This window comes from Struthio camelus, chromosome 4, assembly GCF_040807025.1.
Source record: "Struthio camelus isolate bStrCam1 chromosome 4, bStrCam1.hap1, whole genome shotgun sequence".
NCBI lineage: Eukaryota > Metazoa > Chordata > Aves > Struthioniformes > Struthionidae > Struthio > Struthio camelus.
In genome coordinates this window covers 61,166,010-61,189,877 of record NC_090945.1, presented here as the reverse complement: position 1 = coordinate 61,189,877, position 23,868 = coordinate 61,166,010, and the positions used below count along the sequence as shown (strand labels likewise).

The 23,868-nt window shown below is 42.0% G+C and overlaps 1 protein-coding gene across 45 annotated transcripts in view; it reads right to left on the bottom strand.

Moving 5' to 3' along the window:
* The window catches only part of APBB2 (amyloid beta precursor protein binding family B member 2), a 194,739-nt gene that overhangs the window by 4,384 nt on the left and 166,487 nt on the right, over positions 1-23,868 (bottom strand). For 41 of the 45 annotated variants that reach the window (XM_068943057.1, XM_068943034.1, XM_068943039.1 and 38 more), the window contains 4 exons: positions 5,210-5,324; positions 2,451-2,538; positions 1,278-1,361; positions 663-778 (listed from right to left, as the gene is read on the bottom strand). In XM_068943057.1, the coding sequence (XP_068799158.1) occupies positions 663-778; positions 1,278-1,361; positions 2,451-2,538; positions 5,210-5,324 (403 nt within the window). The remainder of the gene's footprint in view (positions 1-662; positions 779-1,277; positions 1,362-2,450; positions 2,539-5,209; positions 5,325-23,868) is intronic. The other 4 variants (XM_068943041.1, XM_068943069.1, XM_068943070.1 and 1 more) reach the window with 1 other exon arrangement.

Below are 23,868 nucleotides of genomic sequence, written 5' to 3'. Positions count from 1 at the left end.
GTATTACCAGAAGACCAAGGCCTTGAGCATACTGTGCCTTTTAGATACTGCTTGTTTAAAACTGATGCTGCAGTTCTATAAAGAAATACATGGTTATCATGACTGCAAAAAATACTCCCCTGTAACTGGTACGTGGAGATGTTGCTTTAAGACTTCCTCAACAAACATAGATAAAAGACATATTCTTTGAAAGTTTCACTGTATTAATCTCTATGGAAAATGCTCTATAAAAGTACAGTGAATGTACTGTACTTTTACAGTGATGTGAAACACAAATGGAAAGATTATTCTTGGCTTCTTTAGCCAGAATAAGGTAAATACAGTTTAGAACACAGGACTGCTACTACCTAGGGTTTAACCTACAACGTTTTAGAAAAGAACAGAAAAGATAACACTGAATTTATATAAAATACATAATAAACACTTAAAATTATTTCTGAGGACATGCTTGGAACGGTGAATAAAGCTGAAGCTGACAGAAGCTGTAAGAGCCTCTAAAAAACAGTGATGTGTGGAGAATCACAGTCCTGGAAAGAAACACAATGCAAAATAAACAAGTGAATTGTAGTGCAAATTAACTCTTTCTACTACTGTTTATGTTTTCCTCGTATTCAACATTCATGCTATGTTAAACTTGTTTTAAACAAGACAGTCTGCCTTACTTTTTCATTGATGACTGTGACAGTAGCATCAGCAACATTCATGGTAACTGGCATCCAGTCTTCTTTGCTAGAGGAAGCCATTAGACTTTCAATAGCACTGTTCAGAGTATCCATTCCTAAAACAGAGGACAGTGTGATAATCAAAAATAAATACGTGAATATAAGTAGACACCAACAGAACTTTTATTTTCGCATAATTTTTTTTTTTTTTTTTTTTTTTTTTTTACAGAAAAGACATTGTTTCATACTGCCTGTTAAAACTAATTTGATGATAGAAGGAAGAGCTGTGAAATTAGTTTTCATCTGTAAAAACAAAACAGGTGCCTCTAGCTTACAAAAAATGGGATAGCATCTTGTTTAGCTGTTCCACCTTCTCCATTAGCAGCAGAGCTCATATTCAGGAACTCTGCCATCTTAGCAGCGCCCAAAAAGTTCTGGTTGAAAAACACATGTTGAAGTGAGGCCCCTGAATGAATGTCTTCATGCCTGACCCACGTGACTCAGAAATACAAGAAAGAGTTGCCACCCTTTGGGCGCCATCCATTTACACTTGGCTAGCTGGACACTTCATGCAAGTTACATCAGCAGTTGCTTAAGAATAAGAGCGTTACCTACCGACAGGCTTAGCCACGGGCAGCATGCCGAGGTACTGCACGTGGAACTTCTGCACTAGTTCTGTCTTTGGTGTTGGGAAATCTACTGCATGGGAAACAAATCAATTTCTGTTTATCATTATTCACAGCAGGGAAAATATAATTTGGTTTCATCAATAGCATAAAATAATTTACCAAGTAATCGTACTCTGAACGTACTCTTATCGATTAAAACAAGTGTACACTCCCTTGTTTCATACAAGAATAACGCCAAATGATTTCCAAGGGGATTAGAGAGAATGCTACATCATCTAGTTCTTCATCTAAACTAAAAATGAGGTCATATTATACCGCTAACATATTAAAAAACAGAGAAAATACACACAAATGTGTCTATAAGACACCGAGACCTAAGCTCATTGCATAACGGTGTAAAATATGCAATCTGATTTTAATACCATCCTGATTAATATGTTATACATTGGTTACGAGAAATCAGTACTGTTGTCTGAGCAGAAAATTGCGCAGGTGACGCAGGGATAAGGGGTGAGATACTCAGCACAAACATTTTCCTGTAAAGTAACACAAGGTATGTTTGTTCTTTTAGAATATTTTAAAAATAGCAACTATGGAGCTATGACTAATAAAGGCATGCAAAGGCAACTTCCTTTTAACCATGCGCTAGTGTGCAAGACACAGGAATTGTCTAATGACGTACTTGCTCCTCTTGCTTTGGAAGTTGCTAAAATGCTGAAACCTGTAAGGAATCTGAGTCTCCTGTAGCTCCTCTGAATTCAACTAATTAACTGGAGTATGTTCTGCTTTTAAGGCAGATTTGGCCAATATGTGCGGTCTCAAGTCACAAGGTATTTTGATGTTATCAGGACTATATATGCAAGCTGGCACAACTAAGTAAGACTGCGTTTCCAAAATATGTACTTTGAACTAAAAGAGGAAACACACAAGTTGGCATAACTGAGCAGAACTGCATTACTGTGAAGTCAACCAATCAAAATGTTTAACTCAGTGCAATAACAGATACTGTCAGATACAGTAATTAAAAGATGGGATTACACTCCTGCCTCTTCTACTCAATATTCTCTATTTTGATTTAAAAAAAAAAAAAAAAAGAATCAGAAAGGGAGTATATCTAAAATCAGACCATCCTACAGATATTAATTGTGACATGCAATACCTTGCAGGGGAACATCAAGGGTGACATTTGTCCTCTCTTGTAATGAGCTGCAAGCCATAGCTTTAGCGTTTTTCCGTTCAGCCATAATCTGAGGAAGACGGTGATAATACAGCATTTTTTCCAAAATATAGTACAGTAGCAACTACAAGTATAAATTTATTCCTATTACAAACCTGATTTCTGAAATCTGAAATAAGTCCAAAAGTGCATAACTAAAAAAGTTATTCTTTGCAGTAACAACTTTAATTTTCCTCCAGTTTATTCAGCATTCCTTATCTACATAAGGAACTTGAGAGGTCTCCAAGACTAGATAAAAGATTGATGAAGGAGTAAAAAACCTTTAGCTGTTTTTCTCAACAGCAAAATTGCAGTGAGGATTAATATAGAGAGAAATATAAATATTTAACATACAGAGAAGAACGTTCATTATTCATGTTCCTCTCTGATCCATCTACTGCCACATAACTTTTCCACATTTTGTGTTTCTTCTGAAATTAAAAATTTCATGCAAAGTGTGACCTGTTCTTCCCTAAAGCGTATAACATTAGCAAAAGAGGAAAAGACGATACTTCAAAATAACCACTTTAGTTGGTTGTTCCCTACAAATTTATCACTGGGAAGGGACCCAGGGAAGCTTTTCTCCAACACACAGTAAGAGAGGTCTTCCAAAGCTCGTGTATGAAACATTGCCATCTGCTTCCTTATGCTAACTACTGGTAATTGTAATTAAACTCTACAGAGAGGACTAGTGTTCAGCAGAGCGCCCAGCCTCAGAACATGTGGTCTAAAGATGCTCCTGGCACATTTCTCCTCTGTTTTTTTAGGTCTTCTATTTTGAAGTGTTTTCTGTTCTTGGGACACCCAAAATAGCATTCCCACCTGAGAAATAAAAAATGCCACACGCTGGCTTGGGAAGAAGCCCTGACTCAGCAAAGAGGTCTGGCGTGGCAGTTAGCATGTGCCAAGCGCTTTGCCGAATCAGGATTACATCTACTGCCGAATCACAAAGGAACATTCTCTGCATACGACACTCTACTTAATTCTTTGTCGTCGTTCGCTATTTTTTAAAACGCTCCATCACTCTCTGGTCCAAAGTTAATGCCAGAGGTTTCACATCACAGTTGCCCATATGACAGCTGCCAGCCTGACAGCGCAAGTGAAATACCCCCTGCACTTACCTACAGTGGCATTTACTTGCTCTTATGCTTAATGGATAAAAGAAGCTGTGGCAGGGCCTGTTTAGCACCTTTCTGCCAGCTATGCTTGCTGGGTAACAGTTGGGAGAATTGAGAGCTGGAAGAGAAAGACGATGGACTAGATACCGGCTCCAGGCTTCTCCAGCCAGTCCTGCAGCCAGCCACAACTTGGCCAAGCACAACGTGGCCAGCTGCCCGCCCGACCCAAGCAGCTCCCTGGACTCTGCCACCTGCGTTTCCCCAGGCACTCAAGCCCTGACAGGCCTTCCAAGCTCTGTGCAGTTCCTGGACTACCTTCTGCCACTGCCTGGGGCAAAACTGTGCTGGCCAGAGGTTTATAATAATACACACTGCGCAAACTCTCACAGTGTTTGCATGAAACCTCACACAGGACCTTATTCAGTAGCCAGGTCTGCAGCACTGCAAATCCAGAAACTTTATATACTATACAACTAGCTGCTGAGGTGAATTTGACATCGCTGACTTTTACTCATTAAAACGAAGACAAAATGCAAAAAGCAAATGAGCACAGGCATATAGTAAAACAGCAGCTGAATTTTAAAAAGTGAAGGTTTAATAATCAGAATTGCTAAGCAGAGCTCTGACTCCTGAGCAGGGACAATTTACAGAGGGACAACTGATCAGGTTATGCTGTCTCCATCGTTCACTTTGCCTGGGGTGCACACTGCCATATGTTTTAAGGCAAACCAAAATGAGCAGCAATAGTTTTAAAGGGAGGAATGCAGCCTCAAATCCACCACATCTCAACAAAGAAAAAGTAATTTCAAGTAGGTTCGCTTAAGTGGCTGTCTATAAAGCACTTCAATCAGATTTTCTTACTGTGAAGTATGTGCTGCCTTATTGCTGCAGGAAATAACCAAACAGAGGACACTCATGCACTGACCATGCAAGAAAACTGCAAAACTAATAACCAGGGAATGGCTGGCAAATACGTAAGGTAAAAAGAAATAAATGAAAAGAAATAAAGAGAAGAAGAAGAAGAAAAAGAACGTTTCTCTCCAACATTACAGAAAATACTATGACAAGCAGGAACTGAGATTCTTCTGTTATTTGTAACTAGAGTAGCTTTAAATAAAATACCCTTCTCTGAAATTTTTAAATGGGCAGCATAATGTTTTCAACTGTTTTCATGCAACTTGTTCATGTAACTATTCAAAACTGATTCATGTAACTATTTTCATGTTGAAGAATACCGTTCAAACAAGATCTGATGCACTTACGGAGTTTACCATTTATCGAAACTCGGTGTTCTTTTCCCATTTTGAACCCACAACTTCTTTACTACTAGGAAAGCATTCAGGCCTGTATACCCACTTGTCAAATCAATACTACGTATTACCATATATATTACCATCTTCAAATTAAAACGCTCATCTTCCCATTAGTTTTGATGCCATTCGTGTCCCTTCCTTTACAAATTCTCTGAACTATGCGTTGTTGTCAGGGATATAAACTAAAGTAACACTGCATGAGACTGCTCATTGTATGCTTTATGCTCAGAGACCTCTCAAAAGATGAACAAACTCATTTGAATCTACTTGCCTTTGAGCAGATTTCGTGTAAACTTGTGGCGATGGCTTTTGCTGGTGTGTCACATCGAAACACATGACATTTCAGAATTCTTGTATCTTTGTCTCTTGCCACATAAGCAAAGTCCCTGTGCAAACAAAATGAATTAACACATTAGAAACAGCAGTGTTTACAAATCAGCAAGTCCTACTTTAATTTAACAAGCGTATGTCTCAGCTGTCAGAGAATAAAAACATATGCCTTAGCCAAAGCAGATCTACCAATTTAATAAACTGCATACCCATGAAACACATAGCTAGTCTTTGATGCTTAGTCTATTATAATTAAAGAGCTCATTACTGTTTCCTAACACTGGCAACTTATTGAATTTATAACCCGTAATTCCAACTGCAATTGTAAGTATATGGGAAAATTTACTCAAATATTTCAGTGAAGACAAAGAAGTGAGGACAGAATCACAGATGAAGCCAGAGAAGAATACATGCAGTTCTTAAATGGCTAGAAAGCCTGGCAGACAGCATACAACAGTCTAGCTAGAAAAAACTGTCTTTCAGAGTACTGTATAAAGTGTTTTAAATGTGCAGATAGTAATTAAAGATATAGTTGTACGAGGGAGTTGTGAACCTGCTGAGCTAATGCTCATGCTAATTGGCCTAAATTTCTGACCTTATTTTTTCAAGAGTTAAATACAGATGCCCTACAAAAGAGATTTTTGCTTCTTATTGGCCAGTCACCACAATATAGTATAGCTTCTTAACATGAGTGATGGAAATGCAGGAGGATTAGGTTTACCTGTTCTCAGGCTTTTTAAGAGTTAAAGCTCTTCTGAAAAAGACAAAGTTTGGCATGCCCAGTTTATCCTGGACACAATTTCTGGATAGTTTTCAGAACTGCTCCTGCTCTGAAGGATCTATCTCTAGGGCCCCATAGTGCTAATTTGCCTTCATGACCCTCCTGGGACAAAGATATCCATGACTCAGTTCATAGGTAGGAACCTGAAGCTGGTTCTGCCGCATGGAAAGGCATGCACAGACAGCAGAGACAGACCACGCAAAGCCAGGCTTCTCCCTGACTCAGTTATCTTGCTCCTACGCAAGCCGCTGCACTCCTTGGTGTTGCATCTCTAGCTTTTCACGTCCTTTGAGCAGCCGCAGCCCAGTCCTACTTTGCGACCTTCCTGCTATCTCCAGATTTCCGTGGGGCTGTGCATCCCCCGCAGAGCTGTGCTGAGTAACTAACTAACTAGGATTGGACCAGAGGGGGGAATCTGGAGCCCCAACAACCTATTACCCTGAATCTGTTCACTGCCTTTTGCCTTTACATCTAATTAATTATCATCAAGTCCCTAGCTGGTGAAGACACAGAAGGGATAGTCCACGTGGATGAAAAAACATATTTTCCCTTCCCTCTTAAACCACAGGTTTCATATACAGAAATACTTCAGTCTGTACTTAAAGTCCATAAATATCCTTAGCAGGGTTTAATATACTCTGGATTGCCAATTTCTTTGTTCACTGTAGATGCTCAGTCAGTTGAGGAATCGGTACTGAAATTACCAGGGAATTCTAGAGACTGTGATAGACGGACAGGTGGACCTCCAGTCCCTCAGGAGACACCAACACTGGCCTACAGCTAAGTACCTTATCTGGATTGTCAGCTGAAGCAATTCTTGAGGAAGGACGTGGCAACACCGTATTTGATGTGCTAGCACTAGATTTTGTCATTAAGGAGCCCCAGCAATGAAAGGGGCAGCTGTCCACAGTCTAGGCTGCTTACGGACAGACACATCTTGTTCCTCTGTTTAACCTCTTTGCAACCTGAAGACTGAGGAATAATCTCGGGGGGTGAGGGAAGGGAGAGGGAACGAACCACTGAGAGGAGCTGAGACTCGGAAACAATTTTACATGATGACCAGAACTGTGCAGTGCCCTACCTGCGAAAGACTGAATCTGGAGGGTCCTCTCCATTTCACGGCCTCCTAATAAGAGGCAACACGCATTAGGGCACGACAGAGAAACGGGGCAGCCGAGGCAGCTCCCGGACTGCCTGCAGGGGAAACCAGAAAGCAATAATCCTGGAAGGTGCTGTCTATGAAAGCACGTGCACTGAGGTTTCCCAGCTCCGACCTGACCCCAGGCACCTTGATCACAATCCCCAAGAGCCCTTCAGCACCCTCTCCATTTTGCTAGGCTGCAGGTTCACTAAAGTACCAAAATATGAAACTCGGTGCCTGAACCTCACCTCGGGAAAAAGCTGATGCTTCCTTGCTTATCTGCACATGTGCCAAACCTCATTTTAGAAGGGCTTCCTCTTAGCTTAGTGTTTCAAAAGTAAAATGAAGACTTCTGGCTGGATTCTGTTAATAAGACTACAAGGCGTACTAAGGGAAGGGATTATGGTTCAGCTATGGCCTAGGAAAAATTAGCAACCATGGGAAAAAAGTGAAAGTAAGTGCACATTAAAAACCTTTGAGATCTTCTGCCTTTTGAGGTCAGCTGATTAACATTAGTGATGCTCCTGAAAGAGCTGTAGACAAGGTCTCTGGAAACAGTCAGGCTCACAAAAGTCTGAGTGTTTTGAACTCTGAAGAGGACGGGTTGGTTTGAGAGTAACAACTGGATTTCTAGACTTCCTAAGGGTCAACGGTTTTTTTTTTTCTTCTGTGCCTGTGGTTTTAACTACCATCTTTTAAATGCCTTAAGTTTCAGACTTCACATTTTTGAGTCCAAATATCATCCCTTCCCAGTATTGTATTTATTATAACTACAATACAAAAACAATGTTCACTTAACAGATATGGACTTAATACCATAACTCAAAAGGTGCTTTTGATTAAGATTTTTCTTCCTTTTAACATGTAAGAAAAAATTGCTGGCAGTGACCATCACTGCAGGGTAGCAAAGAGACTGCTGCACATACCTAATTATTCGATTACAGTTTATTCTTTTAGAGTGCAGATGTAACAGCTGAAATCTGTGTTCACATTGACTTAAAAAAAACCTTGAAAGCCATCTACTTTACCATTACATGACTATTTATTACCATTTATGAGCATTTATCCCAAATCGATATTATCCCTTTGAGGACTTGTAAAGGGAACTCATAAACCACTTGTTTACAAGATGATCTCAGGAAAAGCATCTTGTGTTGTTATCGCTGAGTTGCTTATGCTGTGCAGAAGCCTATTCGACAGAAATCTGCACAGCCACAGGAGCACTGTACAATATCAAGACTAGATTAGGCCATCACCTTCAAGAATTGCATAAACACAGATGAGAACTTATAGTGCTTTCTGTAATCCATAAGAGCTATAACTTAGAACGCTCTTTTATCATCAGGAAAAAACAAATTGGGACAAAGCCACGAAAGCTGGCTTTGTCATCTCTGGCTTGGAAAACATAGTATCTTGCCAGCAAAATCCAAATTTGTAACAGCACAAGAAATTCTGGTCCTCCCTTGATCAGTAGCTCTGGCAATGCCCTCGCGCACCGTGACCGTCACAGCAAGCTACTGCACTTTGCTGTAGCAGAACTGCGTCCGACACGGCACCTCCGCTGCGCTGCCAAGGCCTCTGACACAGAATAGCCCCTGCAGCCATCACTAAATCCCATGCTCAGCTGCAAGGGTTTCAAGCCTTAAGGGAAGCTGTAAAATAATACTAAATGCACTTTAGTAAGCATACTACTTCCTACTGAAACACTCAAAAGACTGCAGAGGTAAGAATGAACTAAGCAATTAAAACTGTATTAAACTAAAGGCTGAATTCTGTAACGATCAAAGACAAGATTTTGGTCATAAAGGAAGACAATCCATAATTATGCCCCAGTCAGTGGGAAACACCTTAGGTAGTTAAGTAGAGAGTATTGTCAACAGCATTTTGAAGACAGAGCGATGGACTGGGGGCAGCCTGCTGAGCCCAGTTTCACCTAAGAGTAAATTTACTCTTCTGATCAAAGGAGTACACCGTGGAAGACAGCCCACCGACATCTAATGAGCATGTGTGCTTTTCAGGAAGAGACACACTTCTCTGCTCCTGGAAGTCTAACCACAGCCAAATGAACAAGTCACCCTGCAGAACCCAGGCCGAGTGACTCCCCCAATTCAGACTTGCGGTGAGGGCTGGGAGAAGAAATCTTATGAGCTTTATGGACATAATATGCCCTGTGTAATAATCCAGGCGGCAAGGAGATTTACCTGCCACTTTAGTCCTGCCTACAACCCTGTTGTCCCTACAAGAGGAGGATGACAACAGTCCTCATGAGATGGCCCTGCTCTGCACTTGCCAAAGGGCCAATACTGCCCATAAGAATGCTACTTTTAGTCAAGACCTAATGCTTTCGATTGTGTTAGAGTTAGCAGTGACCACTACATATGGGCTACCAAGCATTCTCCATCATGGACCAAATGGTCAAAGGACACTTTTTCTTGAAGAAATATTAACTCCTCTATTGTTTGCAGCAGGTCTTTGAGGTTTGGCCTGGAAAGTCCCTTAGGCTGTGAGAAGTGTCTTTTCTTTGTCCTGTGAAATTCCATTCAGATTTAGTCAACTTGAAGGAGGGCTAAAGATGCCACTTCCTATGTCTTGGAAGTGTTGGTTGGCTGCCAAAAGTGAGCTGCGAGGAGGCACCTGGCCCAAGCCTCTGTTTAGGAAATAGTGCCTGAATATTTACGTGGTGCATATAAACTTCCCTGTAGCATTTCCTGACTCCAGTGTTTAGTCCTGCAGCTGTTGTAACCATTTCTGTATGTAACAGTACGCATTCATAAACCAGGCAGTATGAAATTATAGCACCATTAGAGGAGCAAACGAGACACAAGCTAGTACATCAGTTCTGACTACTGAGAGCTAATGAAACCCTTACAACGGTGTTTCAGACTCAGACACCGGTGTTTAACTTTAAGCACCTAAACAGCTTGCACAAAGTTAATGGGGCTAATTACATATGCAAATTGAGAATATGCATAAGCCTTTAGATGATCGGGGCCTGCATTCGTATATCTGTTGAGACAGAGGAGGAAATCTGAGCGCTTCAAAACCTATGGTACCGCATTATGCACAACCCGGCCAGCACCATCTGTTCCCAAATCATCAATCAAAATTAGCAACCAAACCTCCTCTTCCCTTCTGACAGTGCACAAACAAAATTAGTGATTTCATTAATTCATCAAGTCAACTAGATGCCACACTCGCAGGCAGCCCTACAACGCAGCGCAGTAGCACGGACGTGGAGAAGGCTGCGCAGGCTGGCGGCAGCCGGCAGCTCTGGCCACTGCGGGAGCCTTGTGGACTCGCTTCAAGCATTTCTGGGCTTTGGGAGAACTACACACACCTCCCCAGTTGCTCTGGGAGAAGGATATGGCTTTAGGGATCCCAGTGTATATGCTTCCAGCATTATCAACAACAAAGTAAAACCTGGAAAGAGTTTTATCTATCCAAACACATGACCAGAAGGCAATACTACTTATTTGCCCAAAGCCTTAAATACCAAGCAGACCCCAAGACTCCTCTCTGAAACGGCTTTCACTTAGGATCCCTTCTGGGTCACTTCATCTGTAAACCTTCATTTACGGCAGCTCACTTGAAGCCGATTAACATTTAAGTGAGATTTATGTGCAACTAGCTCCTTGGATAATGAAGAAGTGCAGAGTAACGTGTTTGCAATAGAAATTTCTGGAAAAGGGCAAATGCCTCTTCTTACCATTCCTGTCTTTCCACCTTAGTGGGAAAAGAAGGAAAAACAGGAAGTCAAAAGCCCTTGCAAAACCTGTGGCCGGACACAGAACCAGTACAGGTTTAATGGATCACACTGGCTCACGGCTGGGGTCTTGCCTCTCCCAAAAGGATGCGCGCCTATTAGCAAAAGCACCGGCAGCATCTGAACCACCACTCCTGGTAAAATCCCCTTTGATGTCAGCAGGGAGAGCAGCGAGGTGTTTAGTGGGAGAATAATGTGTTTCATTGCACAAAAAAAGCTGTATGTTCTTAAAGAACTTACAACACAAGCCCACTACTTCTGCTGATACAGGACTATGAAGAAGCGCTACTGCAGAGTATATCATTTTTTAAAAATCATTTTTGCATGTACACCATCCACCAGTATCTTTCAGGATATAGGAACAGGATGCAATTAATATTTTGGAAAAAAGCCAGAATACCAGAAAAATAAGAAACTAATTTTTCTACACAAGAGGGTAAGACTGGCACTGCTCAACAGTTAAAATACAGTAGAAACTTCTTAATTTTGATAGAAGACTACAAAGAGACAGTTTAAAAAATGATTTAAAGACGTACAAAGACAAAATAAGGTGCTAAGTAGAAAGGAATTTCATTTTTATTTGCTCTTTTACCTTCTTTTAATTGGCAAATGTCCATAATAATTGACTAAAACTTAGATAGCTATACCTATTTAACACCTGGCTAAGCATCACTTAGCTCCTCAACCCTGGATGAATGTAATCACATTAAACACAATTTATGCTAATGCTGTCCTGTTTGAGAAGCAGTCATGGCCATTTGCCATTATTAGGCAAAGTCCTAGGAGACATCCCAATTAGGTACAACCTAAAGAGCAGCCCATCCTCCATTACCTTCTCACTATAAACTGCTACTCTTCTGAGTGTAAAACTGCATTAACCCATATTTTTCTTACTAAAAAACCACCCTAGTCTTGAAGCTGGAAATAAGGAAATTTTTACTCTTAATAATCAAAACTAAATTGCACTGATTTAAAACAGCTCTATCAAAATGAAACACATGCAGGCAAACGTAAATTGCTTTATAGATTTATGTATTACAAATTGCAACAAGAATCCTTGAAGCAGAAAATGATATCCTCTGGGCTTGGTTAAAAATTGATTCAAACTAATCCAGAATAACCTAGAGAAAATGACTAGTGATTTCTATGTATGCCCACGCAGCGCACACGCGCCCACGACCACTGGGCCCCGGAGCACGTGTTAGGGCACTCCAGACACAGTTTCCACAATCTACAGCCTCCAGGCTTTACTTGGCTTTACAGCAAACAGCTGACCAGCAATTTGTGAAAGCAGGAAGAAGAAAGAGGAGAGGAGCCACCACTGCAGCAGAGTGGGGTGGGAAGCCCTCTCCTGGAGCGAGACCACCAGCAGGCCAGAGCTGCCGTTCACCAGAGACATGAATGTCCACGGGAGCAGAATAAAGGAGCAGGAAAGGAGAAAGACAAAGAAGAAGGGAGAAGACACACGAGAAGTAGATAAAGAGAACACCAACAAAACCATGTTTTCTCCGTGACGCACAAATATTCCAGGATCACAAACGGCAGAAAAGATGAGGTACAAGAAACCCCGCAGTAATATGTGTTGCAAAAATTAGAGAGCTTCTGGATTAACACTTTAAATAACTTTTTACTGAGACTGCTGTCTTACATAGCGGAAGGAGGAATGATTTACTACCGAAATGAAGCATGGGACTCTGTTCAGTACGCTTGTCTTTTTATTAGGCCCAAGTCAAGCAGTTTGCAAAGGTAGGGAGAAAACCCAGAAGTAAGAAACCAGATCTAGATCAAACAAACATCATGCACACAAGCTGCAAAATCTGTTTTTACACAATTTACTGAGGATCTTTCAACATCCCTTTCACCTACCAGATATAGACAGACACCGAATGAGACCATTGCATCCCCTCGACTCCCTGCAAAGAAAATCTACAAGCCCCTTCACCCGCACAACTACACCATCTGCTTTAGAGTCAAATCCTGTAGGAACAGAAAGAAAAATAATCACTCTTTCCTTCCTATTTCCTACAAATAGACTTTATGCATTTCATCACGTATATTCTACTGCCCTCAATTATTACAGCTGAAAGAAGGGGGTGGGGGCGTGAAAGAATTTCCTAAAGTTTCTGATAGTCGTGTTGATCCTGCTGGCAAACTTAAAAATGTACAACAGCCAGGCAATTTTTCTTGCAACAGCTCCAACAACTCCATCACAGAGCTCCTGTACCTGTCCTGCAGGTCCCCAGCTACAAGCCAGTATGGGAGACTTGCCTACCATTACAGTACCCTGGTCGTTATTTTTTGACTCAAGTAATTAAGATGCCCTTCCCCAGTAGAGACTTTAAGAGAATTTTCTCATTTCAGTTCTCACTGAACTGAACCCAATTTAAAAATGGGTTTCCTTGCAGAAACACCAGTTCTGCATTTATTAAATTCTCCTCCAATGGTCCGGCAACGGCATGGTGTAGCTTGTTTTTCTAATTCAGGCATGAAGTTTGTAGCGCAAATTTTCCCCTACTGAATGGCTGAGTTTGCTTCATTTCTTGATAACGTCACATGCTAACTCTCAAGGAGGAGCTATGGCTACTGTGTGTGATACTCAGAGGCTTTAATCTGGCAGCCCTAAAACGCACAGCCTGCCAGTTACTCTTTGATGTCTTATCGTTGCTACAGCTCTGTGCACTTCCAAAACATGTTTGTTAAAACCCTCACAGTATTGATATGCCTCTGATACTCAGCTCAGCCCTGCACAGCCCAGCGCTCCCCCATCTGAAAGCATTTGCACAACTTTTGTTCCAATTTCTTTCAGGCCGCCTGATCCTCGCAGGGCCGCAGAAGCCATTCCTCCACACACTTTCCACCTCTCAGCACCGGTCACCGTGTCCTCGTGCTGCGAGGGGACAGGACTCCCGGCCGCCTTGCCACGACTGCCTCGCTAGTCACAGAGACGGCTCTGAGCGCGTTGCAAATCATTTCTCTTTTTACTAGCAAGGGCTACGTTCCACCCCTGCAAAGGACCAAATTTAGGTATACGGAGTTATGTCAAAGTGCAACTAAATATCTAAACTCTCCAGGTCCATTTGATGTGTTAGCACAGTGACAGTAATACATACTGTAAAGCTAAGATTTATGGTCCCTGCTGATCTTCCTTCCCAAACTCACCTCATGGTCGCATTGCTGAAGGACTAACTTACACGGCACAAGGAAAGTGGGGCAGTCGGTCATGTTGGCCAAGGCCATCAACAAGGCTGCCCTGAGGGCTACGGTCTCGTGTTGTGCGGTCAGCGCGCCGGCAAGAGCAGGAGAGGGGCGCCTGAGTGCACCCGCTGGAGCGAGCGGGTCCCCCTCCCGGGGCGCCTGCCGGGGAGCCGTGAGCACTGGGTGCCCCCAGGTGCAGAGGCCACTTCTGAGGCTACCAGCTGAGCAGAGGGGGCTTACCGCCTGCTCAACTCCTACGTAGGCACCGCACGTGGGAAAGCAAAGCAAGCAGCTTTTTTAAAAAAATGAATTTCAGATAGATCTTCAGGGATAAACCCTATGCAAAGCAGTGGAGACACTCACCAGCAGAAACTCCAACCACAGACATTTTATTGCCAAAAATTTTTCATGGTGAAAGGTTTTCTGGTTTTAGAGGAACTTAGTTAAGCTTAATCGCTTCACAATGTTTATGAACTGTTCATGGGGAGTGGGTTGCTTTTACGAGCACTACACCATCTTCAAGGAAAAGACAGCAAAGGAGGTAACTTGTCAAGGCCTTTACAACTGCTACTTATCCTATGTAGCATCACAGAGCGATGGTTTAACTCCTCAGGACTGCCAATCTAGGTTTTTTCATGAATGCTAAATTTGCTTAAAATAGATGAATGCGTTATTATGCCTGTAAACCTCTGAGCAGCCTATCTGGCGATTCCTTTAAATTTGATTTTGACAAATTAGTATTTAGATTTTTTAACAACAATTCCATTTCTCAGAGCTAGTTGAATGATATGGGCCATTGTTTATATGGAACAATTAAGGATTTGATAAAGAAATACATCAAATTGAGATGCTCAAAGCACTACTACACATTTAAGTGAAGAAGACAGAAGAAAACACTATGACAATTATCTTCACTGAGATTTGTTTTACAAGCAATGTTTACTAGTTCTCCTTTGTTCTTTATTATTCAGACAGAGAACAAAGTAATCACGTACAGTCACAACTCAAGAATCTGCTTGCAGCACACTTTTGCCAATGTTAGTTTGGGAGGATCATCGCTTTTCACTTGTACAAAATCTACATTAGATTGCAAAGTCATAATCACGAAAGTTCAAACACTTCCCTAGGCCAACGCTGCATAAAGAATTGTTTAAAAACCAGACGAGCCTGTAAACTATTCTCATTATATTGCATAAAGCAAACCCGAGGAACTGTCCGCATCTCTAAACTGTATTTCTCCCATCCAGTTCCAGTATCAAGTCCTTGCAATTTAGAAGAACAAACAAAACCTAAATCTCATCTGAGGACACAATTCTATCAGTAAGAGACTTCTGAGTGGTTGCAGCCCTTGTGCTGCAGAGCACGTGACTACAATATATTACTGTGTGTGTTCCCATGAAACAGGAAGCATTGTGGAGAATCCCAAATGACCCCTTTGTCCATCTAAACAAATAAAACATGCTGGTGACAACTTTTTTTCCGAACTCTGAAGACAATCGACCAGCCAGATCCAAAGCAAATATCAAAAATAGCAAACACATTTCCAAATTTCAAAAAAAATTTAGTCTCACTAAACTGAAGTCTTAAAGCCTCTGCTCCTAGCACTAGGTTATTCATTTTTTAATAAAAGATGGCATTTTAATACACGTTTCCCACATTTAGGATTATAGCGAACACCAACATCTAAAATTTTAAACCCTCAGCCACCAGAAGCAAATATAAAGAACCGCAGTATCGTATGACTTTAAACTGTTCTAGGGGACTTGGGCCTGGAGAAAAAACTTGAGCACACTGTTAATAGCAGGCTGAAAACATGACAGAGACGGGAATTTACCTTACTGAAGTTTATAGCTTTCGTATGACAATGTTCACTGATAAAAGCAAACTGATACAAAAGCATGCCAGAAAGATAAACACAGAGAATAAGGGAAAAATGAAAATCATTTACCTCTCTCTGAATCCAGGGAAGCATGAAGAAACAGAAAGAGCAAGTTAGAAAGTGTTCACACAGACAGAGCTCCAGCATACGAGGAGGCAGGATAGCTGAAAGAAGTGCTGTACATTTAACGTTCACTGCTTGTTTGCAGCATAGCGTTATCTAAGCATACTGCAACTATTTCCTTTCAACACTTATTTTCAACACTTATTTTTGTTGCTCTGAAGTTTGTATTTTTGGAAACATGCAATGAAGCCAACAGGCATCAGCTGAATTTAGAAAGACAGCATAGACATATCAACACTGGGAGGTAATCAAGCTTAAAATACCACACGCAAATACAGGAAGTACTACTCTGTAAGCATAAATGGACATACAAACTGCGTGGACCTTCCCGCTTCCAAAACAAAACTATTTAAAGCAGACAGTGACAAAAACAAAGAAAAAAGAACTCTTTAGGCTGCGAAAAGCTTATATTGTTTGCACTGAAAGAGTTTAAAGACCTCCTCCATCGGTTTTTTTGAATGTCTTTTCCAAAAGCTCATGCTCCTAGAGCCCTTGGACTCCTTTGCAAGTTTCTGAAGAAATCACAGACTAGGTAGCACCCTCATATATATATATGTGCACATATATGTGCATATGTGTGTGCATGTATGTGTATGTATGGGTACATATATGTATATAATATATGTAAATATACAGATATAAATCACTGCCTGCATTCACTTCAGAAGCATTTTAGCAAACACTAGTGATTTGTATGACTGAACCAACACACCCTTCCCGATGCGCCACGGAGGGAGGCCCCAAGGAGGCCAGGACGAGGGGAAGAGGGAAAGGAGGCGCAGGGGGGCCCAACGCGTGCAGGCTGCCCTCGAGCAAGAGCTGCCCTTGGCCCCTGGCTCTCGCCTGCCCGGCCAGTCGGCCGGCGTCGCTGCTGGTCGGCTCCGCTGCCGCAGCCGAGGCTCTCTCCAGCCTGGCCTCGCTTCAGACGCAGCAGCTGGCTGCTCTCTCCAGCTTTTAGTGCTCTGAAGGGCACTAGAAACGCGAGGTGTGTTTTTACTGGGGGGGAAAGCAAGGTGCGCTCTTGCCGCAGACGGCCAACATGCAGAATCAGGCGTGAGGTGAAACTCTACCGCCGACGAGGCAGCTTTTGCTGGCACCTACGCTACTCAGTCGGGACAAAGCCCTCGGTTCTCCCGTGGGGTTTCCCTGACCCGGTGGCATGTGTGGCAACGCGCACACCGGGCAGCCGCCTCCTGCGCGGCTCTCTCCCGCGCGGCCTGTCCCGGCCCTGCTCCGGGGGCGCAACACAGCAGCCTTCCCGCACAACCGCTCTGCTCACCCTGCTCCCCGGCTTTCTAGACCACCTCAGCCACCACAAAACGCCGGCAGTAAGAATTCATGGATATATAGTGCATTTTTGGAGCTAACTGTCACGTGAAGAAAGCGCTAGAGTTTGCCATGACGTTACCCAAACTGCATTTGGAAACCAGGTGGGCTGCTGCCTTTTTCTCCCCACCCCTCCTCAAAAACCAGATGACGCTTTATAAGATGCATATTGCTTCTACAGGGATAACAGCCATTATTAAGATTAGAGATGCTTTCTATGACTTCTAATGCTAGGAAAACACAGGCTGAAGAGCAATCGGCTGCAATGTACATCTGCTTACCCAGTCACCCAACAAGTCATTGCAAACAGGCTCCACGTGCTGTTTGCAGCACGGTCCTGTTCTCCAATGCCTTCCTCCCCCCGTATGCCCCAGCTGCAGCTTTTCTCAGATGTACTCATCCCTGGTGAACATCTGAGCAAGAATCATGCACCATGCATAAAAACGTGGGACTCCACAGCCTCCTTGTTTGTAACCGACTTGGAGAGAAAAAGCTACAGCGGAGTGAGAAAATAACCCCATTTCAAATAATAAGGGCAGGACTAAAGACAGAGCACACTGAAGGGAAGGGATCCAATTCCCATTAGACATCTCGCTTCAGCAAGCTTGCAAAGCTTACAGGAATTGATCTGTTGCTTAGAAATGGCTTAGTGAGTAGCTCTGGAATGCACGTAAGCTTTCTAAGCCAGGTTTTAACTAAACGTGCATATGGTTAGCTAATGCACCCATCCAACATGGGAGTGCAAGTCACACATGGATGCATATGCACATAGCTAGAGGTTTAATTTCTGCATACCAGCGTTGCCACTTTCTTCCCTAAATCCATGAACCTTTTTCAAAATTAACTGTGGCATATATATAAGATTTAAAATAACTGGAACAAAATTTTAAATCATTTTTTTAAAAGACAAGAAACACCTTTTAAATGTCATAGCCTCGAATTTAAAACTTTAGTCTTAAGCACACAAAAATCTTCCAGCTTCTGCAATGACTCTTCCAGACGAGCTAGTGACAATGCTTATGCAAAGAGGTCTTTTACACATCATATTTTTCCCACCTGAAAAATCTCAAGCTGTAAAGCATGAAATTCCACTAATATTTCATATTCATGACCTAGAAACATCGAACACCCACATGCACATATCCCTTAAAGTCCATACTGAAAGTAAAACGTTTGGTACATCTGAATATTCAAGCTTAGTTCAGCCTCCTTCTTTTTTTTCTCTGCTCAAAGAAACCAATTAATTTTAGCACAACATTTGCCCTTTCGATACCTAGACTGTTCGGGAAAAACAAAAACACCCAACCTCCTTAATTACCCCCAAATTAAAAATTAATCAAAAAAAGCAAAGCTTGACTGATGCAGATCTTAATGCTTGAACTTAAGAACTGCTGAAACACTAGATGTTGCATCACTGCAGCTGCAAACACACAGAAAGAAAAAAAACACAGAAGGAAATTGAGGAATGCGAGAAAAAAGCATGTAGAGTGCTGGACTTCTCCAGACAGCAAGGAATAAGCGGGGCTCTGGCCAGGTTAATTCTGACTCTGTGGGGTATGGACAAATCAAGTGGGTGTGCATCCTGTTTCTAATCAGTTAATTACAGCTTTCAACTTAATCCAATATCTCCTCATAAAGCGTCTTGTAGTTTAGGAATTAATTTCACATAAGAGGCTATTTGCCTGTATTCCCCTCACATTCTGATAGCTCAAATGTGGTTGAATAGTTTACCTTTAAACTTAAATTAAAAAAAAAAAAAATCACCTCAAGCCTGAAAAGCTAACATGGAAAGTTTCCGTTCAAATGGCAGCGCTTACTGATGGCTCTAAGCGCCAGAAACACCGTAGAGCAGCTGTGCAAGTTCTTGAGCATGGCATGCTATATATTCTTTTCCAAGCTGATTGAGTTAAAAGGGGTCAAGTCAGAGCCTGCCAATAACGTGGGAAAACAATACCTAGAAAATTGTGTCAGAATTGTTATGCAGAATTTGAGATTCATTTCTGAGGCGAAAAAGCTAAGGCCTTGAAGGAAAAGACTGCAACCGTCTAGCCTGCAGACACGCAAAAAATTCCAGCAACCAAGGAGATGCTTCCTCCCTGTGAAGAAGGTGACAACCTCCCCCTCCCCACTTCTGCCAGGCCCAGTCATTCCAGACTGTTTTCTGATCAGTACGTCCTAAGCCAACACACTACGCTCCTGCTGAGGGTGCCTGCTTCCCTGATCAACGTCTTTTACTGTGCCTCATCTCGCAGAGCCCTGAGCTTTGGGCTTGCAGAACACGACCCGTATCTGTCCTAGGGACACAGTGGGACAAAACCGTTGCAGAGAACGGTGCTACTGACGGGACACCACCTTGCAGGAGAGATCGTTCACAAAACATGAGAGTGACTGACTAGAAGACAACTTCCCCTTCCTTCCTGCCTCAAGTCTGTCCTCCCACTCTTGGATTCTGCACATCAAAGATAGGTGCAAGTCACCTCCACTCGGGGCTGATTATCAATATACAACACCCACTCTACAAGCGTAGCTGTTATGCTGGTTTTATGGGGAGGTCAATAAACTGAGAGGTTCAGTGGCAAAAAAGCCACCTTCCCCTTATCAATCATGAGGCCACATCTGGTTTCTGCATCTAGTTTTGAGCCCACCAGTACAAGCGAGGTTGACAAACTGGCACAAGTTCCAGTGGAGGGCCACCAAAACGGGCAGAGGAAAGACATGTGACACATGAGGGGAGACTGAAGGAACTGAGTTTGCTTAGCCTGGAGACGAGGTAACTGGAGGAGGATCTAATTCCTATCTTCCACTACCTCATAGGAGGCTTTAAAAAAAAGAGCAAAACCAAATTTCTTTGCCAGGAAAGCAGGTAAACCCTCAGACAGGTACCCAGAGAGGCTGTGCATCCTTGGAGATGTAAAGAAAAATAAATATATCTCTGATGTAATTTTGAATTGCATCAACTACATTTGAATTCACAAGAGGAAGATGTGTTGTGAACAGACAAACATGGGAACTGTATGCTCACACAGACAACCAAATGGCAAGCCTGTTTCACAGGTGGGCAAAGGGAGGCCAACCAAGGTGAAACGGCATGCCCCCAGCCCCAGCAGCTCTGGTCCCCCATGGGCCAGCCCCTCCCAGTGCCCCTGGGACAGCGGTCTTTGGCTCTAAATATTCCACAACTGCCACTCTTGTGTCTTCTACTTCAACAAAGCAGGGGCAATGCAAGACTGTAATGCCATAAAGAATAAACCACACTGAAAAACCTAACAGGTTTTGGTTTTGTTGGCACCTCTGACAAGTTATTTAGGAATCGAAGGAGTTTTCCCATGCTCTGTTCATGGTTTAGTGAGGCACCTCCCTGCACTGGAGCACATGAGAACATCAGAAGTCTGCCCCCCTCTGCCTCACAGGGCGAATTTAAACCCACAGTCTGGTTATTTTTGTGACTGACACATTCAGCCGCAAGGGTGAAGACATTAACTTTACAACTCTTCATTTCTGTAGCTTCCCCTGGAGTTTGGTTGATTGGAACTTCCCCAAATTTCTTTTGGGGGCAGATCAAAAAAAATTAGCTTGCCATCTGTCACCTAGCCCATAGCAAGTACAGAGAGGTGCCCTCCAACCCCCACAGTCTTTAAACCTTTCTATACCACACAGTCAGCTTCAGCCACCTCATTTTCTGAGAGATAATGACCAAGTGAAATTTCTTGGCTTTCAAATACTGGAGATTTTATTTTCCAATGCATTTTACTCGATTAAAAACACAGACGCATGGCACAAGCCTTTTTATTTACAGTTATAGGTACTTGTCAAAATCTAGCCTCTGAGGCACAGAAGAGGCCCTGCTCTGGTTTTCTAATCTGTAATTACAAAGTGTAGTAGCACTTTAATGCAGCAAAATGTTTATGTAAAATGCATTTACCCCTTAACAACATCACATGAACACATCAAGGAAACAACCTTCATTTCTGGGCATTGGGAAGTCTCTCTGTTGCTTAGAGAATGATTAGGTCCTTCATTTACGTGTGCCATTAGCAAAATATATTTGCTTTCACTGAATAGAGAACAGCTGTGGCTTATAAGGTTTTTTTTTTTTTAAGGTTTGGTAGCTTTTTAACTTTATTTTTTTTTTTTTTTATAGCTCTTAAACCTTTTCCTTCCAGCTGGTACCAGACTGTTCCAGCGGACTGTGGCCTTGTGTTTCTGGGCGGCTCTTGCCACCAGTGGCTGAGACCGAGCAGCAGTGCAACTAGCACTTTTACTCTGCAAATCTCTGTTCACTGTGGGCCAGATTGTGCCATCAATTTTTAAGCTATTCTCCACTGGTAGTGAAGAAGATTTCTGCTTAAAAATTGATGGCTTGATCGTGCCTTCTGTTGCTAATCATATATTACAAAGACTGTTACAACCTCGCTGGATTCTATTTTTAAAAGAAAGAAAATAGGCAGCCTGTCACATTACATGAATCCACATTTTTTAAGGACTGAATTCCATTCTTAAGACCAGAGGCTCCAACTCATTAAGTTACGCTGGTAATTTGGGTGCTAGACATCACATTGGTATCTGATAGACAAACTGGTTCTCGTTATTTCTTAAGTCCCCTCCAAAAGGACGGCGTAACAAGATAAGGTTACTACAAATTTTCTTTAGGGCTTCCCTAACCTGTACTTACCGAATCACAGGGATCGAATGGAAGATCTCAGAGGAAAAGGGGTGCACTTACAGCTCCCCGCAACACGGGGCCACCCGAGGCACCTCCTCTCCTGATGCGAGCCGGCACAGGGGGAGGTCTTTAATAACATTTCTCTCTCACCCATTGCAACACATGGCTTTCCCTTGCATTAAGACCTGTTATGTTTGGCTTGGTAGGGGAAATAAATAAGTTTCTGACAGCATGAAAACCACTAAAGAAAGGCAGGCCAGCTTTTCCCCAAATCACCAGACAACAGTTTTAGCTGGATCAATTAGGTGTGTAATCTTCTACTTTAATTTTTGAAGAATTACTAATTCAGCCGTAAAGATATTCTAACACATCAAAGTGGAAACTTCTTATTGTAAGTAGACGTGTCTTTTATATCATATCAAAACACATTAAAAAAATCAATATGTTGTTTTCTTTGGCAGATACTAAACCAAATTCAGAGACACGCCAATTTTTTTCTACGGAAAGGAAACTGAGCACTTCTTATCGAATTGATATTCCCTGATTTAGAATTGTTAAATTTAAGTTTTTGACCTGGATTACCTTCATCTAGTGAATGATGACATCTCAACCTATCTTAAACCGCAGTGGAGCAAACTCGGCACTCCAGCACAAATTAAGTCCATACAGAGCAGTTGAATCAATACTAGCACTCTAGTCATTAAACAGAGACAACTCCATGCAGTGAACCCCAGAGCCTTGCTAAACAGGACTACCCAACAGGCTGTAACAACCCAAGAAACACCACGGAACACCATTCTGTAGTTGCACGTCTTAATTATCTAAATACTAATTCACACAGTTTGCTTGATCCTTAGCCATATTTCAACTAATCAATGTTTAAAATATCTCCATGAGTAGGGTTATTTTATTTATATATATATATATATACATCTGCTGCTGTAGAAGGGGAAACTAACCTGTACTTTTTTTTTTTAATTCAATTCGTATTACATAATAAAATCACACTTTCTCTCTGCTAACTCCTTACCAAAACAAATACACCATTTTTTTTGATAAATGCTCCAGCACTAAATAACATCCTTTTCCTCACTCACCAGTTGTATTATAACAATTACATTAACTGTGAGGCAACAGCTACAAAGAACATAATTAAAGCCATAGTTTTAAGACATGAACCACTTCATACATTTTACTGATGCAGATCAAGTCTCAGCAAGGTTTAGTATTCTTTAAGAAAGCAAAAATTACTACACAGAATAGGGAGAGTAATGTTTCCCAACATGTGGGAAACCTAATTTAAGAGCAAAGCTGCTGAGTTTAAAGAAAAAGATTAATTGCTGGTCTCTCTTCCCTCCCCTCTGCACCCCACATAATGAGGATTCGAAGCTATACATCAATTAACAAATCAATGAAATTTCTTTTGCTGCAAATTCTTTACGAATACAGATAGGATTAAGCGAGCACAGAGACCTCAAGGCAATATATTACATTCAAATGATGGAGTTTCCTCTTCTGTCAAAAGAGCCATTAACCACCTCACTTAATATATTTTCACGTGCACATATCCCCACACACAGAAGTGTAGCGCTTCTTCTGTCTGCAAACCGTTTACCTCTTTCGGAGCTTTACAAAGATTTCAGATGAAAAATCTCCATTGTCAATTATGTCCTGAAAGAAGAAAACCCAGACTAGCTAGCTAGTAGCTAAAGGTTAGCTAAGAATTAAA